The 18137-nt window shown below is 39.3% G+C and overlaps 2 protein-coding genes across 2 annotated transcripts in view; one reads left to right on the top strand and one right to left on the bottom strand.

Annotated features, from left to right (window-relative positions):
• Positions 1-9: 9 nt before the first annotated feature.
• Positions 10-6569, top strand: LOC122443915 (SRA stem-loop interacting RNA binding protein). The gene is made up of 4 exons (XM_043472662.1): positions 10-158; positions 2687-2745; positions 5550-5657; positions 6458-6569. Exons 1-4 carry the CDS (start codon positions 62-64, stop codon positions 6527-6529), a joined length of 336 nt encoding a protein of 111 aa, XP_043328597.1. The 5' UTR covers positions 10-61; the 3' UTR covers positions 6530-6569.
• Position 6570: 1 nt separating this feature from the next.
• SNW1 (SNW domain containing 1) overlaps positions 6571-18137 on the bottom strand; it is a 31469-nt gene continuing 19902 nt past the window's right edge. The window contains exons 8-14 of the mRNA XM_043472659.1: positions 17991-18056; positions 16269-16385; positions 15221-15362; positions 12376-12472; positions 9056-9173; positions 7337-7500; positions 6571-7256 (exon numbers count right to left, since the gene is read on the bottom strand). Of these exons, the coding sequence (XP_043328594.1) occupies positions 7058-7256; positions 7337-7500; positions 9056-9173; positions 12376-12472; positions 15221-15362; positions 16269-16385; positions 17991-18056 (903 nt within the window). The 3' untranslated portion in view covers positions 6571-7057. The remainder of the gene's footprint in view (positions 7257-7336; positions 7501-9055; positions 9174-12375; positions 12473-15220; positions 15363-16268; positions 16386-17990; positions 18057-18137) is intronic.

Here is an 18137-nt window from a genome sequence, read left to right on the forward strand (position 1 = left end):
GGATTAGGCAGGCTCTTCCGGGGTCGTGACCTCAGGTCACTAGACGTTCTTCAGCCTAAAGATGGCGGCTTCTGCAGCGAGGGGCGCTATGGCGCTGCGAACGAATATCGGCCGGCCGGTTGCGTTTGTCAGAAAAATTCCCTGGACGGCGGCCTCAAGTGAGTTGGAAATGTAGTAGAGGCGGGCGGAATTTTTAGGTCCGAGCAATCCTGAAAAGCCTTGCTTGCTGCGAAGCACTTAAATCCTCGTGGTGGCTGGATTAAGGAGGCTGAGTGTGCTCCTGAGCAAGCCAGTGAGTAGAAAGAAATTTTGTCTGCAATTAGGCGTTTAAGGGATGCCTTTTGAGCTTTTGGGGCACCCATTCACCGTCTCCAGCCTTTCGGAGTTTAAAGCTTTAATTACTTGGAAACAGCATTCAGAAAATTAAGATCATGGCATCTGGTCCCATCACTTCATGGCAGATAGATGGGCAAACAGTGGAAACAGTGGCTGACTTTATTTCTCTGGGCTCCAAAATCACTGCAGATGGTGATTGCAGCCATGAAATTAAAAGACGCTTGCTCCTTGGAAGAAAAGTTATGACCAAACTAGACAGCATATTGAAAAGCAGAGACATTGCTTTGCCAACAAAGGTCTGTCTAGTCAAGGCTATGGTTTTTCCAGTGGTCATGTATGGATGTGAGAGTTGGACTATAAAGAAAGCTGAGCACCCAAGAATTGATGCTTTTGAACTGTGGTGTTGGAGAAGACTCTTGGGAGTCCCTTGGACTGCAGGGAGATCCAACCAGTCCATCCTAAAGGAGATCCATCCTGGGTATTCATTGGAAGGACTGATGTTGAAGCTGAAACTCCAGTACTGTGGCCACCTGATGCTAAGAACTGACTCATTTGAAAAGACCCTGATGCTGGGAAAGAGTGAGGGCAGGAGGAGAAAGGGACGACAGAGGATGAGATGGTTGGATGGCATCATCGACTCGATGGACATGGGTTTGGGTGGACTCTGGCAGTTGGTGATGGACAGGGAGGCCTGGCCTGCTGCAGTCCATGGGGTCACAAAGAGTCGGACACGACTGAGCGACTAAAGTGAACTGAACTTCGAAACTGTTAAGATTTATGATTTAGAATCGGTTGTTTTGATTGCAGCGTGGGGACGGATTCAGCGTGACAAAAGGTAGTTTCAGTAGTTTAGTTCAAAAGTGAAGACTTCAGGGTAGTTATAGAAGGAGGGGGTCAGGTCCACTTATGTTAACCAAAGAATAATCGATAGATTTTGTGACGGCTTAAATGGGGAAGAGTACGGAATGGGGGAAAGGGAGGAATGACCTCCAGGTTTTTAATGTTGGTGAATTTGGTGATTAGAATGTAGGAGAAGCAGATCGAAAGAAGATGAGTAAAGTTTAAATGTGTTTAGTTTCAGAAACCTGTGAGTTCTCTGTTAGCTGGACAGGGGACGTTGTGTATAGATTGAGAAATGCACTCCGAAGTGGTTCCCCTTGGGTTAGCATTCCAACTTGGCCTTTAGGTAGTTGTGTAACCTAGTTCAGTTCAGTTTAGTCGCTCAGTCGTGTCCGACTCTTTGTGACCCCATGGACTGCAGCACTCCAGGCCTCCCTGTCCATCACCAACTGCCAGAGTCCACCCAAACCCATGTCCATCGAGTGGATGATGCCATCCAACTACTTCATCCTTTGTCGTTCCCTTTTCCTCCCACCTTCAATCTTTCCTAGCATCAGGGTCTTTTCTAATGAGTCAGTTCTTCGCATCAGGTGGCCAAAGTATTGAAGTTTCAGCTTCAGCATCAGTCCTTCCAATGAATATTCAGGACTAATTTCCTTTAGGATGGACTGGTTGGGCCTCCTTGCAGTCCAAGGCACTCTCAAGAGTCTTTTCCAACACCACAGTTCAAAACCTAAGATGTGTACCTAAGGGAACATAATTGGGGGAAAAGGGCTCACCACTGTGCCTCAGTTTCAACAACCGTAAAATGGAGTCAATAATACGTTTCTCCTAGGGGTGTTGATTGTATTAAATGAATTTATATGTAAACACAAGTGCTTAGACTTGTACTCAATACAGGATAAGTACTCAATAAATGATAATTGTTTTCATGATTACAAAAATTAAGCTCATGGGAGAGGCTTAGGCTGGACATAGAGAGTTGGGGAGTGATCAGTACTGACTTCTGTTACCAACACTGCTTTTTGTCAACTGTAGTTTTGAGTTAAGGTTTTTACATTTGCTCACCAAAATGTAAAATCCATGGTCACTTTTGCAGATATTCTTGAGATTGAGATTTTATTTGGAAATCTCTAATATAGCTAACAACACACAGTATTGTGATTGTTTAACTGTTTCCTGTGTGATCATCTCACGAGGATTTTAATCCATGCATTTAGCTAGTACCTGGTATGGTGAAGACTCAGCACTTCCTGGAGATGAAGACTAAGTCAACTCAGCAGTTTATCTGTCCATGTCCCCCCACCCCAATACCTCCCCAAATCTGGTACATTACAGCTTTATAATCAATACCATAATGGTTTCCTGGATCTTAAAGCTGCAAGGAAATACAAACTAGCACTTGTTCACAAGGAGTTTGGGGGCTCTAGGACCCCTCTTGGTTTCTATCTCAATCTAGGATGGAGGATAAAACAATAACTTAAAAAATATGTTTTCTTTTCTTATACAGGTGAGCTGAGAGAACACTTTGCACAATTTGGCCATGTAAGAAAGTGCACTGTTCCTTTTGTGAGTATTACCTTTTTTTAAAAAAGCAATAATGTTTTCCTCTAATTTTTGATTATTCTTTGTCAAAGCATATCAGTTTACATGAATTGGTAATGGAGTGAAGCTGTTCAGTCTTTGTTGATTAAATTATGGGTGGTACTGATTTAAAAAAACAAAACAAAAAGGCTTATCCTAGGTATTCGAGGCATTTGTGTTAGTTTTTTTTATTGTTGCATAAAATTACCACAAATGTAATGGCCCAAAACAACACATACACATTATTTCACAGATTATAGAGATCAGGAGTCCAGGCATAGCTTTGCTAGGTCCTCTGTTCAGGGATTCACATAAGAGGCAATCCAGGTGTCTGTCCACTGGAGAGGCTCAGCCGGGAAAGATTGATTTCCCAGCTCCCTCAGGCTTTGGTAGAATTCGTCTTTCAACTGTAGGGCTGGGGTATCTGCATTCTTGCTGGCTTTCAGCTGGAGGCTGGTCTCAGGTACTTGAAACTACCTGCAGTTGCTTGTTACCCAGCTTGTTACCTTGTTACATTCCTCTCATGTAGGCCCTCTCCCAACATGGCAGCTTGCTTCAGAGTCAGCACTGAGTTTCTCTAGGCTGCTGAGACAGTTTTATAATTTAGTCTTCAGAGGGACACCCCATCTTCCTGTTCAGGGGAGCAACATCCTGTCACTTTTACTGTATTCTTTTGGTTAGAAGCATGTCATAGGTCCTGCCCACATGCAGGGGGAGGGGATTATACAGGGGGTAACATGGTGGAACACATGGAGGTCTTGGGGCCATTTTGGAATTTTGTCTATTACAGTATTAAGGACTTTGAGAGAGTAGAGGATCATTTATCATAAAACTTAACTGGTGGAGAAAATTTTAATCTTTATCCTGAGTTGAGTGTTTTGAATGTGCTAGGTTTTGGTTGCTGCACGGGCTTCTCTTCTGATTGCAGTGGCTTCTCATTTCGGAGCACAGATTCTGCAGCATGCGGGCTTCAGGAGTTGTGGCAGATGGGCTCAGTTGCGGCTCCTGGGCTTTAGAGCGCAGGCTCAGTGGTTGTGGACAGGCTCAGTTGCCCCAGGACATGTGGGATCTTCCCAGACAAAGGATCAAACCAGCGTCTCCTGCCAACATTGGCAGGTGGAGTCTTTACCATTGAGCCACTAGGGAAGCCCAGGTTGAGTGCTTTTGCTATTTCTGTTTGTTACATTTTCTTTGCTTCCTCCTGAGGGTTTAAAAATCAATCTATGGTAATTCCCTGGAGGTCCAGTGGTTAGGACTTTGTTCTCTCAACTGCCAAGGGTGTGGGTTCAATCTCTGGTTGGAGAACTAACATCCTGCAAAAATAATTAAGTAAATAAAGTAATAGAGTTCTTTACTTAAAAGAAAAAAGTCTTAAAAAAAAATCACTGTATAAATTTGTTCTTTGTCCTAAGCTGTATTTTTCTGTGGACTTTCATAAATTACTGTGTTTTGGGGTGTGTGACATGAGTAGACTTACAGTTTACACATGCTTCACTAAAATTGCTTTTTTCCTCATGGCACTGAAAAGGCTGTGGTAAAATATCAACTTTAAGTAACTTAAATTCTTAACTATTGGCTTAACGTTACTTGCCTTACAAAGATCTAACAGGTTATGCATATCCAGCCCTAGTGAAGGTATAGGGAAACTGGTACTGAAATTGTTGAGTTTAACTGATACTGTCTCTGAAGGGTAATTTGGCAAAATCTGTCAACATTTTAAGATTTGCCTTTGACTCTAGAGAAAGCCTGTGTGCTGCCATAAAGACCCAGTGCAGCCAAAATAAAAAGTAAGTAGCAAAAAGAAAAGAGAATTTGCTTTGATCTAGAGGTTCCATTTCTAGAGATAGATTTTACAGAAATGTGAGGTGAGGGATGTTCAGAACAGCATTGTTTAGTAATATAATTGGAAAGAAGGTTAAGTGTTCATCAGTGGGGTTGGTTGAATAGATATTAATTCACTGATACAATGGCATTTTTATAACTGATTAAAATAATGAGGCATGTGTATTACAGACATGAAAATCAGTAAGCTTGAAAAAATAGTTTTACAAAGTGTATGAAGTTGAGAGTTTTTTGAGGAATATTAAAAAAAGTTTCTCCAAAAAGTAACATTTCTCTTGGTTGCCATTTACCTCTTAAAAGTATCAAGAATAATAACTTAGGACCTGGAGTTAACAGATTTTAAACAAGAGAAGTCTTTGATTCGTAGGAAAATTAATGTGTACATTACAGGAAAATATAGGGAAGCCAGAATCTGATGTATAGGTTGGATGATAAGCACTCCTGTCTTTTGCACAAAAGTAGTAGGATTGCTTAAATTAACCCAGAAGTCTAAACTAGGTAAGTAAAGGTAACTTTTCCTTTTTCCTCAGGAGCAAGTGATGATATGGTGATAGTCGTGATGAGAGTGATTAGTTTCAGAAATTACCATAAATGCACTTAGGTTTGAAGGCTTAATTTCCTAGTTTCTAGAAGTGAGTTAGAAACAGGAAGAGTACTTCTTTATCAAAATTTCCCTTGACTATTGCCGCTAGTGTCGTTTTTATCTCGAACAACACAGAAAGCACTTTACTCATGTTTTAGAGAGTATGTTAAGATTAAGAGAGATTAAGCTTTGGGCAAATAAGAGAGTATTTGTATTAAAGCAGGGTTTTTGATACTTTTTAATTAAAATGTCTTGTATTCCATTTAGGCAGGTGAAAAAGTTGGTGGTTTGATTTGGAACACCTGGAAACTTTCTCAAGTTCATGCATGATTATTAATTTCTTCCTAAATTTTGAATTTTTAAGGACAAAGAGACTGGCTTTCACAAAGGTATGGGTTGGATTCACTTTTCTTCAGAAGAAGAACTTCACAATGCACTACAACAGGAAAATCATGTTATTGATGGAGTAAAGGTAAATATGTTTCTGTATCATATCATGTGAGTTTTCTGTATACCAGTTAAATAGGTTAGAAGTGTGAAATGACAGGGATTTTGGACAATTTGTAACTTAATGTTTGTTAAAGAATGGTGAAGGTGGGAGAGTTCCCAGTTCTAAAAGGTCTGGAAACTTAAGTACAAGAAGACACTTTAATAGTTAGCAAGATACATGGGACAGGGAACAGTGGAAACAGCAGGGAGACCTTGGTTGAAATACTGACTTTCCCAGTTACTATGTGACCTTGAGAAGACTCTTTTGAGAGTCCCTTGGACTGCAAGGAGACCCAACCAGTCCATCCTAAAGGAAATCAGTCCTGAATATTCATTGGAAGGATTGATGCTGAAGCTCTAATACTTTGGCCACCTGATGCGAAGAACTGACTCATTAGAAAAGACCCTGATGCTAGGAAAGATTGAAGGCAGGAGGAGAAGGGGACAACAGAGGATGAGATGGTTGGATGGCATCAACGACTGGATGGATATGAGTTTGAGCAAGCTCTGGGAGTTGGTGATGGACAGGGAACCCTGGCGTGCTGCAGTTCATGGGGTCGCAGAGTCGGATACAACTGAGCTTAACTGAACTGAACTGATGTGACCTTGGGCCAGACTGATTTACAATTTTTAATGGGAGTTCAGGAAGCCTTAAGTACAAGGAACAAATAACATCCTTTGGCTCACTGGTGCTGATCCCTCATAGAACAGCAGTTTTCAGTTTTAATGTTTTTGCAGACATTGACTTTCCTTATAGTGCTGAAATTTTTTGTTTTCCCCCAGCTCCATGTTCAACCTCAAAAACCCAAAGCTTTACAAGGAGACCAAACATCTGATGAAGAAAAAGATTTTTGAGACCCTCACTGCCTACTGAATAAAGTAAATAAAAGAGGAAGTTTTGTCTAAATGTTTTTATTTGAAACAAATAGTTGCACCAAGCAAGAGCTTACTTTCCCCACTCCAGATTAACAGAGCACAACAGGGGCAAACATCATTTGGCAGGACAGTTCCAATATGTGAACATCCTTCTTTCTACTTGCTATGACGGGGGTCACTTTATTCATAAGCAGTCATTTTTAGACAAAATATTAACCCCAAAGTACTAATGTCACTTGAAAGGAAGTGGCCTTAATTTCATGTGTGGGGCAGTATTTTCTATAAATGCCAAAAGGTGGGAGAAGCACAAACACAACCCATTTTTAAAAAAACTAAATAATTCAAAGTAGAACTTTTCCATACCCCCCTCCCTCTCCTGTAATAAAAAGTAGTGCTGGGCTCTGACACCCAGATTTGGTTTTTATCCTGGCCATGTACAAAGTGTTCCCCATATGACTTGCATCATTAGGGTTATCAATAACAGTTCGTTCACTCTGAACAAAGTATCTACTCCTTTCTCCTCTTCTTGCCTTCATGCTCATGTTCCTTGGGACGGCTGCTATCTGAGGGTCTTTTAGAGCCACCGTGTTGCTTGGCTTCTTCCAAAAATTTGTCCAAACCGAAAGGATCCTCCTCAAACTGAACTGGTCCTTCTCGGCCTCTTTGTCTACGGTCTGAACCTGAAAACTCCTTATCGGGAACAAACCTAGGGAAAAAGAGAAATGACTATGAACCACTTTATTTTCACTGGCGTAGATGTTAAAACTGAGCGGTCAGCCCTGGTACCTGTTAGTCTTTATTCTGGCTTCTAGGTCATCTCCATACATGTCCTTGTCCAGATTTTTACTGGGCCTGTAAATATTCTGGACCATATCTTTTCCACCTCTCCAGGCTTGGTCATAAACATTGTAAATTTCGTCTTCTCCATCTGCAAAACCACTGTCCATACCCTGTGGAAAAATAGACATTAAAAGTGTACATGTTTTTATTAAAAGTTGAATCGGATTACATTCTTAGGAAGAGTAAACCCTTGCTCATTTACAGCTTACATGTTCAACAATCTGAACTACAAATTTAAAAGGTTATTAAAAAATGGTCACAGGAGGGGATATATGTATACCTATGGCTGATTCATGTTGAGGTCTGACAGAAAACAAAAGTCTGTAAAGCAATTATCCTTCAATTAAAAAAAAACAAAAAAAAACGGTCAGAGTCATTCTTTTTTCTTCATATCACCTTTGGGTCCTTACATTAAATATGGTACTCATTAACAACTGTTTTAGCAAAGTGGTCTTTAAAATTGGAGGATACTAGTATAAGCAGGCACTTGACAATCCATTTGTGCAGACACAGTGGCAAGATCAAAGAACTGCAAAGCATTTTATCTGACGCCATTTACAGTAATAATGTTAAACCCCTTAACTGTGTGAGAACACTGTTGAAGCATAATACAATTAATATTTTCAATGAAAATCTCAAGTCAACAAACTTGTTTTGTGATGGTTCATTAATGTAAGAATGTGCCTTTTGATAAAACTTTTCATCACAACTTTTATTTTTTTTTGGTTTCAAAGGTAGACTTTGTTATTCACGAAGCAGTCTCCTGGGGTGTGAGGGGTCATGGTCTCTGTTGGACCATGGTTATGGCCTAGAAACAGGAAGCCAGGCCCTGACTCAGCTGGTGCAGGGTCAGGGCGAGGACCTGGGTTCTCCTGATGTGGTTACAGTCGTGCTGGGGGTGTGTGTGTACCCTGTCACCCCCCTGGTGGGTCTGTGAGTCTGTCCTGCTGTGACTCGGATACCATGCTCTCAGCATGTTTGCTGGAACAATCCGCAGGGTGACTCCCAGCCTTGCAGGGGGTGATGGGACCCATCTATATCCCAGTAGACATTTATACTTCTGTATTCTTAGCACAGTCCACCTTGTCTTTATTCATATACATGTATCTGTCTTTTCCAGTAGACTTGCAGGTTCCTTGAGTGTTAAGACACATCTACCTTTGATCGCACTGTAAATAATCAATGCTGGGTGAATTAAAACATAAAGGCACTTCCTCAGGCCTAAGGTGTTCTAGCTAGTTAATGACAACTGACACTAGAAATCAGACTTTCTGATGAGTGGTTTTATAGCTTCATTTTTCAAATATCCCAAATTTGTGTTTTTATAGCATTAAAAAAATTATTTTTGCAAATATCCACAAAAAATAACTCAAGAGACACTTTTATAGGACACTGGCTCTATCCTAGAAATGAAAGACTCACATACCAGCACCAAATTTTACCACCTAATTTCTTTCATTTTCTAACAGTGTCTCAAATCCTAGCCAACTCTAAGAGCTATTCTAACTTGTTTCTTAAGTTACAATATGCAACTTCTAATTTTTTTTTTCCCATCACACCAGCATACCTTAGGCTGATGCAAATGTCTCATATGCTAATTTTCTTTTCCCTGAAGACTGTATTTATATCAACACTTAAGAGATGCTATTTCTAGACTCTGTGTACCTTGGATTGGTTGAAGAGCCTTTGGTCATACTGAACTTCATTGGAAGTCCGAGGGTTGGGCACACCAAGAGCAATGACTTCACTGATGTCTCGATTTTCATTTCTCTGCAGTTTCGACCTGTTTTGAAATACCATGCTGCAAATTGAAACTTCTTCACAGACAAGCTGAATTTCAACTTAAGTACAACCATTATCAGAAGCAGAGGAAACAAATATGTCCAGTTCACATCTTATGAACATATATATTCCTTGATAAGGCATAATTAGGATGGCATTTCTTACAGTATTTCAGATACATGATTATTGGAAGAGATAGGGTTTTATAATTAGGCATTCCTGATACAGAAAAGAACTGCTCAGAGACTTTTTTTCCCTTGAGGAAAAATTTAGGACTACAACATTATAATTTGACATCTGTAAACACCACACAGTGATTACCACCAAAGTCTAGTTACTGTCAATCACCACACAAGTGACCTCCTTCACCCATTTCACTAATTCCTCAACCCCTTCTCTGGTAACCACCAATCTGTTCTATGAATTTTTGTTTGTTTTGTTTTTTGTAGATTTCAAGTAAGTGAAATCACACCCTGTTTCTCTTTCTCTGACTTATTTCACTTAGCATAATACCCTCAAGGTTCACCCAGGTTATCACAGACAGCAAGATTTCGCTTTTATGGCTGAGTTCTATTCTAGTGTGTACACACACACACACACACACACACACACACACACACACCCCCCTTTATCTGTTTATGGGTACTTAGCCTGCTTCCACATCTTGAGTACTATAAATAATGCTGCAGTGATCATAGGGATGCATATACTTTTTGAATTAGTGTTTCGTATTCTTTGGATAAATACCCAGAAGTGGAAAAGCTGGATCATATGGCAGTTTTATTAATCTACTGAGGAATCTCCATAGTGTTTTCCATATTGACTGCACCAATTTATACTCCCACCAACAGTGCATGAGGGTTCCCTTTTCTCTACATCCTCTCCAATGCTTGCTATTTCTTGTCTTTCTGATAACAGCCATTCTAACAGGTGTGTGATTTTGATTTGCATTTCCTCATAATTAGTGATGTTGATTATTTTTTCATGTGCCTGTTGACCATTTGCATGTCTTCTTTGGAAAAATGTCTATTCAGATCCTCTGCCCATTTAACTGAGTTGTTTTTAGTTGAGCTGTAGGAGTTCTTTCCATAGCTTGGATATTAACCTCCTGTCGAATATATGATTTGCAAGTATCTTCTCCCCCTCAGTAGGCTACCTGTTTATTCTGATGATGGCTTCCTTCATCATGTGGAAGTCTTTAGTCTGATACAGTCCCATTTGTTTATTTCTTTGTTTCCTTTGCCTTTGGAGTCAGAGTCACAAAATCACTGCTAAGACCAGTGTCAAAGGGTTTACTACCTATGTGTTCCAGGAATTTTGTGACTTAAGGTCTTACATTCAAACCTTTAATTGATTTTGAGTTAGTTTTTGTGCATGGTATAAGGTTTTCCTTCTTTTGCATGTAGCCGTCCAGTTTTTCCAACACCACCTACAGAAGAGGATGTCCTTTCTCAAAAGAATCATTCTTAATACAAGCAATCTTCTTGTAACACATGTTGAGATATGAAACTGCTATATGGTCTGTATCTGCTATTATAATAAAGGGTTAGGGGGACTGGATGCAAATTAGGTATATCACATGAATCACTTTCAATTTTTACCTAACAACATTTAGTAATTTTATCCTATTAGAAGTTTGAGAAAAATATGTCTAATGACTGGATTACTCAGTATGATGTTTGACATTCAGATGAACTTAATTCCTCTGCTGTTTTGGTATGTATGTAATCTGCATCACAATGATACCATGATAACTGTCATCATTTACTTTACTAGAGGTTCAGGTCTTAAAATGATTTCTATAGACGATCTAATTTTCATCCAAGCACAAGTTTAAAGCTTTTCTATTTTATCAATTCTCAGTCACTTTACTGGTTTTAAGGGCTCTATTCATCTACAGAGCCATTTTGATATCTACAGCTTAGGGATTTCAGACTGAGTATCATTAACTGTGTACGTTCACATCTCATTCCTTTCTGTTCTGTACTGTACATTTAAACTCTAAATTCAGATTTTCTGCTTTTCCAAGACTTCACTTATTCAAGGAGATGAAATATGCCATTAAACAACAAAGAATACCACCAGCAGGAATCTGTTTAAGATATGACCTAAAAAAACAGATTGTAATAGCTCACAGGAGGATGAGAGCATGTAAAACTGCTCATTTGGAAAGAAAATGTTTTACATTTGCATTTAACCCTCACTCAGAATTCCACCTCTTGTATTACAGCAGTTCTTCAACTTTTCATCAATTTCAGTCCTCAGCCTTTGGCGAACCACAAACTTCACGAATCCATCTTTACTTTATTCCAAGTGTTCATACATGTATTTCCTTTAAGTCTGTACTTATTAAGAGCGTTCTGTCAGTTTTCCCAAGTAATTTCATATGATAGCTCTATCTTTCTGAATTTTAAGTGAAACTGCTCTTGGAAAGCGGAGAAGGCAATGGCACCCCACTCCAGTACTCTTGCCTGGAAAACCCCATGGATGGAGGAGCCTGGTAGGCTGCAGTCCATGGGGTCGCAAAGAGTCAGACACGACTGAGTGACTTCACTTTCACTTTTCACTTTCATGCATTGGAGAAGGAAATGGCCACCCACTCCAGTGTTCTTGCCTGGAGAATCCCAGGGGCAGCGGAGCCTGGTGGGCTGCCGTCTATGGGGTCGCACAGAGTTGGACACGAATGAAGCGACTTAGCAGCAGCAGCTCATGAAAAGAGGCGGACTTTAACTTCTTACAAAAGCTGCTCTTCTCCCCCACTGTACTCACTCAGTACAGTATTCTGCATGTGAAAGGACCTCAATAAAGGTCCAGCAGCTTATTTCCTGTCTAGAGGAGCAGGCACAGGATAAATCAACCTGTCTCACCGTTTGAAGCAGGAAAAGAACAGACCAGAACAGGCATATCCACTACTTTCTTCTTCATAAATAAGATCTGAATTCCCTTTTTGTGTATCCCCATCCTTCTCAACCCTAGCTGACAATACAAGGTAATGGAAGAAAAGCTCACTTTCAGGCACAGTCAGTCCTTCTGCTAAAGCAGGCTAAGCAGTTTAGGGCAAGAAAATAGGTGCTAGTTTATGAAGCTATCAACCTGAAGAGGAAGGAGAGAAGCAAAACTGGTTTCAGTGGACTAACACTCCTCTCTAGAAGGCTCACAAAGGCCACTCTTCCCAATTCACACTGACCTCAGAGAGCACCTACCTCTTGTCTGGAGCTGCCCTGGAGAGGTTCCGGTCATGCTGTCTCTCCTTTCTCCGGTCATGCCGGATTTCATCCCTCTCACGTGCCTCCCCGTCCTCTGTGGACACAGGTGAAAATGACTTTATCACTGTATTTATCACTATTAATATTCTGAACAAGAGAATATTTCTATGTATTTTAAAATTTTCATAATAAAATGCCAGAAAAAAGAATTTGCAAAGTTCATCCTTATATTTTCAAAGTCTTACTTCAAATAAAGAACCTTTTACTCATGATACATTGGGGCTTGTTGCACCTAATCTCATCTACTGTGTCTATATCTATCTTCATTTTCTCTACCCTCTCCAGGCTGAAGGGATATAGTGCAGGTACAGAAGGAATATAGTATAGACCTTGAGCTTTGGAGTCAGACTGTCTGGGTTCAAATCCTGTTTCTACAACAGATCAACAATGTGAAATTATACCCATTACTTGACCGCTCTCAGCCTTTGTCACCTCCTCTGTAAAACAGTCACAGTAACAGAACCACTGCATAGGGCTGCTGTAGGGATTATATAAAGTAATACAGTACTCAGGTACCTGCCATAATAAGCACGTAATAAATAGTAAGTTCTTATTTGGCAAGAGGATTTTTAAAAATTTTAACGAACTTATCAAGAACCATCCTTTTTATTTTTAAATCAGTTTAGAGAACTTAGATACAGAGAGGTTTTACTCTGAGTTATCTTCAGTGGCTAGGTTACAACAGGTAGGTTTTTTTATATCATGCCCCATTAAGACATTTATATATACATATGCAAGGAAGTGGGTTACTAGCCAGAACCTTCATTACTTCCCTTCAACTCTAGCCTCCTATAACCAATTGCCTGCTTGACACCTCCATTTTATTTTTTCATTTATTTTTATTAGTTGGAGGCTAATTACTTTACAATATTGTAGTGGTTTTTGCCATACATTGACATGAATCAGCCATGGACTTACATGTATTCCCCATCCCGATCCCCCCTCCCACCTCCCTCCCCACCCCATCCCTCTGGGTCTTCCCAGTGCACCAGCCCCGAGCACTTGTCTCATGCATCCAACCTGGGCTGGTGATCTGTTTCACCCTTGATAATATACATGTTTCGATGCTGTTCTCTCAGAACATCCCACCCTCGCCTTCTCCCACAGAGTCCAAGAGTCTGTTCTGTACATCTGTGACACCTCCATTTTAAACTTAACATGTCCACAACTAAATTCCTTATCTTTCCCTCCCAAATCTCTCCACAGTGTAGTCTTATCAATATTAGTAGATAGCAACTCAATCCTTCTCAGTTGTTTAGGTCAAAAGTTCTGGAGTCATCTTTGACTCCTTTTCTCTCCTTCTGCCGAATCCATAAGCAAATTCTGTCAGCTCTACTTTCAAATCACACCTGGTACCGGACATATTTTCACTACCTACCTCCTGCTATTATCTCTTATCTGGATTATTGCAATAGCTTTCCAACGGTGTTCCTGCTCCTCCAAATAACCATTCCATTGCCTTCTAACATATGCAAGATCATGTCATCCTGCTCTAGACTCTTCAAATTGCTTCCCTTGTTGCTTGAAGTAAAAGCTATAAAAGGCACACAAGATCTGGCCACTTTGCCCTAACTACTCTGACACCTCATCTCCTCTACTTAGCTTTCTAGGTCTAATCCAGCCATCCTGGCCTCCTGCTTTTCCTTGAACACTCCAGATACACTCCCAGCTCAGGGCCTCTGCACTGGCTGTTCCTTCTATCTGGGATGCTCTTCCCTTAGGTATCCACATGGCTCACTTCCTTACTTTCTTCAAGTGATTTTTGTTAAAGTTACCATCTCGGAAGTGAGGTCTATTCCGACCACTCCCTCCTTCTGGCACTTTTACATACTCTTTTTTTCCCTCATAGTGACTATTATCTTCTAATACACTATATGATTAACATTTTTTTTGTCTGTCTACATTCCCTAAAGTGTTCACTGCTATATCCCCTACCTGACTAGCAGAAAACTCTGTGTTTAGATGAAATCCTTGCACCTAGTAGGTGCTCAACATGAACTAAATGAGTAAGTATAATAGATGAGGAATTATTACTGAAAGGAAAACTACCCTCATAATTTTCTTGAATTAAAATTAGTCTTCTCACTCTAATTAATATAGCACATATACCACAATATTTATGCAGATCACTAAATAGAGCGAGAGAGAAAATGATTAAAGGCCTAAAAGAAAAACTATGGATTAAGTTTACCATTGGGTGAGCTGAATTGTTCAGTTTGAGATCTCTTTTCTCTAAGTTTCCAGAAAAGAGAAAATTAAGCCTGTCATTTGAATAATATGTGATTTTTAAAAGTATTCTGCTCAGAATTTTAAAAATTTCTGGTGTACTCACATATTAAAGGCCCACATTTAAATACACATTCTTTATTTTCTATTACTTCCACTTAATGAGGCAGAAATTACTGTTTCATTTCTACATTATTTCCGAAGTATCTACATTTTCTTTACATGTATGTACTACTTCTGCATGCAGTTAAAAAAACAGCTGAGATTTTCTAAATTGAGATAAATATTATTCATAAAGTAAATTCAATTTAGTAACGAGTATGTCAGGGCTTCCCTGGGGACTTCCCAGGTGGTAAACAATCGCCTGCCAATGCAAGAGACTCAGGTTTGATCCCTGGGGTGGGAAGATCCCCTGCAGAAGGAAATAGCAACCCACTCCAGTTTTCTTGCCTGGGAAATATCATGGACAGAGGAGCCCGGTGGGCTACTTACTGTACATGGGATCATGAAGAGTTGGACATGACTTAGCAACTAAACAACAATGAGTATGTTATACCTTTTTCCACATGGGTTTTGATCCCAGCTCTTCTCTCTCTGGCTTTCTGGGCCATTTCTCTAAGTTTCTCTTCATGTTTTTCCTTTTCTTTTTGAGCCATCTTTCTCTCTACTTGAGCACGCATTTCCACCGCTTCACGAGCCTATAAGTGAAGTTAGATGTTAAATAAGATACTATCAGGGATAAAGAATTACAGCTGTCATTTAATTTCCTGACTAAACTCTGGCTTGAAAGAACAGTTAGAAGAATTCACATTTGTTACTGCTAATTAAAACAAAGATTCTTGTCTACAAAAGATAACTCGCCTAGATGACACTGCAAACAGCTTTTTCACTCTGACTCCAATCAATCTTTTAAGTCAGTGTTTCATTAATGCTTTTTCACTGTTTCATTTTAGAAACAATCTAAAAATAAAATTAAACAAGCAATAAAGCAATTTTCAATATCAATAACAGGAACTGGTACTGTTTTCAAAATCAATCAGACTAACTCAAGATATAGCCTTAGATTGATGAGCAAGAAATAATTTACATAAGGGTGCTCACTGTGACACAGAAGATATACTCTTGTATATTCTAGGCCCATACCCTGATGCATGTAAACTTAAAAGACACATATTAATACCATAATATTAACAGACAGCCAATACTATGAATGCCATTTTCTGTAGCACTCAATACATCAGTATGTTTATTTTCCATTCCATGCCACTGATCTTTTGGAAGACAAAGAGAAATAGGGAAAGATTATGAAACCCAGGAAGAGTAGGTGCCAACCTTCTCAAAATGGGATCAGTCTAGTGCAGCACCATTATTCTAGAATGTTGTGGGGAAGATGAATCACCACTGGTGCGGTATGTGTATGAGTCTACAAAGGCCAAGACTGGGTCAGAACTGCCACCAGCACATGTCATCTCTGGAACACATACCACAGGCGAAAGCCTCTTTGGGTACTAAGCAATGTAGCCCAAATAACAGTATCTTAGGTAATTTTGAACAGATTTACAAATTATCAAGAGCATTAAACCACTTAATTACAACAGACCAACCTTTCGATCAGCAATGTAGAGGGCTTCGGCCAGTTTTGCAAAATTTTCATTGATGTGAACTGTTTGCAGCCCTCTTCCATCGGCAGCCAGACGTTTATCTAACGGAATTGTATAACCCTAGCACGAAGGCAGGCAGAAAACACTGGTCACCAAAGAACAACAACAGAGTCTTTAAAACTGGATTTATATATGTCCATTTTGACAACCATTTTAAGTTCTTTCTCCTTACATCTCTTTTCATAATTAAGCCACAGTAGTAGCAGCTACTGAGGGCTTGGTGTGGAGGACTGTTTAAGCATTTAATATTTATGCCCTCATTTATCCTTCAGAGCAATTCTATAAGGCTGGTAACATTATTATTTCCATTTCACAGATGAAGACACTGAGGTAGAAAGCCTAGGTAATGTCCCCAAGGTCATACAGTTAATAAGCAGAAGAACTAGCATTTCAGAGTGCAAGCTCTGGGAAAACAGATTCTCATGTTAAATCTTGGGTTATAATAAAAGGAAGTCACTACCAAATAGCTAAATAGTTGCTCATCAAATAAATATAACAGTTATACAAAGGTAGAAGCAAGCACTAAAATCATAGTGTCTATAGGTAGCTTAATCTGCTGCACTGATTTCATGACTTATCAGATTCTTGGAACTCTACACATTTTAGTAAACAGAAAAAAAATAAAAGTCTGCTAGACAACTAAGATTCATGTTTTGAAATTCTGCATCCTATTTCAACAACTCAAGGAATATGCCTGAACGTTTATGTAACTTCCATGCTAGCTTTCTTCTTTCAGACTTTTGACGAGACTGCTAAATAATGACCTCCTGCCCATGGTCTTTATTCCTAATTCAAGGAGTGTTACAGACAGCTCACGATACCTCACAGTTATACATGTCTACATATATGTATGGTATACCAAACCAGACTACTCAACAATCCTCTTGTTTCAGGATGAGCGTCTAACTTATTTTTGGCTGTGCTGCAAGGCTTGTGGGCTGGATCTCAGTTACCCAAGCAGGGATCAAACTGGTCCCTTGGCAGTGAAAGCACCGAGTCTTAACCACTAGACTGCCAGGGAATTCCCTAAATTCCTTTCAGGAATAATTTGTATTTAAAATCAAGGATTGATGTGGTCTTTTTCACCCATTAAAAAAAGAATCATGAAATATTTGGGAGGAAAAGGAAATAGTGGTTATGATACTTATTTCACAGTATTTTACAGATTATTCATGACTCCTTTGGTGATTAGTAGATATACATAGGGTTTAAATAATTTATGCATGCATTGTTATAAACAGAAATAAATAATTAAAAAATGAAAGCACTGAATATATCCAAACATTTATTTTGTTTTGTCATATGATTATTTAAATTGACCTAAATCCTTTCAGGAAGAATTTCAGATACAAATTTAAGTTTTCTAAAAAATAGTATCTTTCACTGAAATGTTACTTTATTCTACTCATTCCTTCTCTATGTGTTTCCAATAACTATATTTTACCAGGAGAATCTACATGGAACTCATGTGCCTGGAACACTAACATTTCTAATACATTAACATAAAAAGAAAAAAGTCATATAAGTTGAGTGTTCCTTCTGGAAAACCTTCAGCTAAATGAGATGCTGAGGTTTCATCTAAAGTAACCCAGGCTGAAGGTCCTTCCTGGGTGTTTTTCAGGAGGTTCTAACACTAAGATACTGAATTTACGACAAGTTAATTACCTTTGCATTTTTCCAGTTTGAAATACAGGGAGGAATCTTCCACTCTTGCTGCTCCTTCACGGTCATCTGTGTTGAGAAAAGAGAGGAAGAAGAGACATTTTTAAGATTTATAGTCTAGCAAAAAACTAAGTGCAACCTTTTTCTTCA

This window comes from Cervus canadensis, chromosome 6 (genome assembly GCF_019320065.1).
Source record: "Cervus canadensis isolate Bull #8, Minnesota chromosome 6, ASM1932006v1, whole genome shotgun sequence".
Classification (NCBI taxonomy): Eukaryota; Metazoa; Chordata; class Mammalia; order Artiodactyla; family Cervidae; genus Cervus; species Cervus canadensis.

Coding starts and splice junctions, on each gene's coding strand:
- LOC122443915 (XM_043472662.1), top strand. CDS start 62: ATGGCGGCTTCTGCAGCGAGGGGCGCTATGGCGCTGCGAACGAATATC. Junction 2,746..5,549: donor GAAAGTGCACTGTTCCTTTT/GTGAGTATTACC, acceptor TGAATTTTTAAG/GACAAAGAGACTGGCTTTCA. Junction 5,658..6,457: donor ATGTTATTGATGGAGTAAAG/GTAAATATGTTT, acceptor GTTTTCCCCCAG/CTCCATGTTCAACCTCAAAA.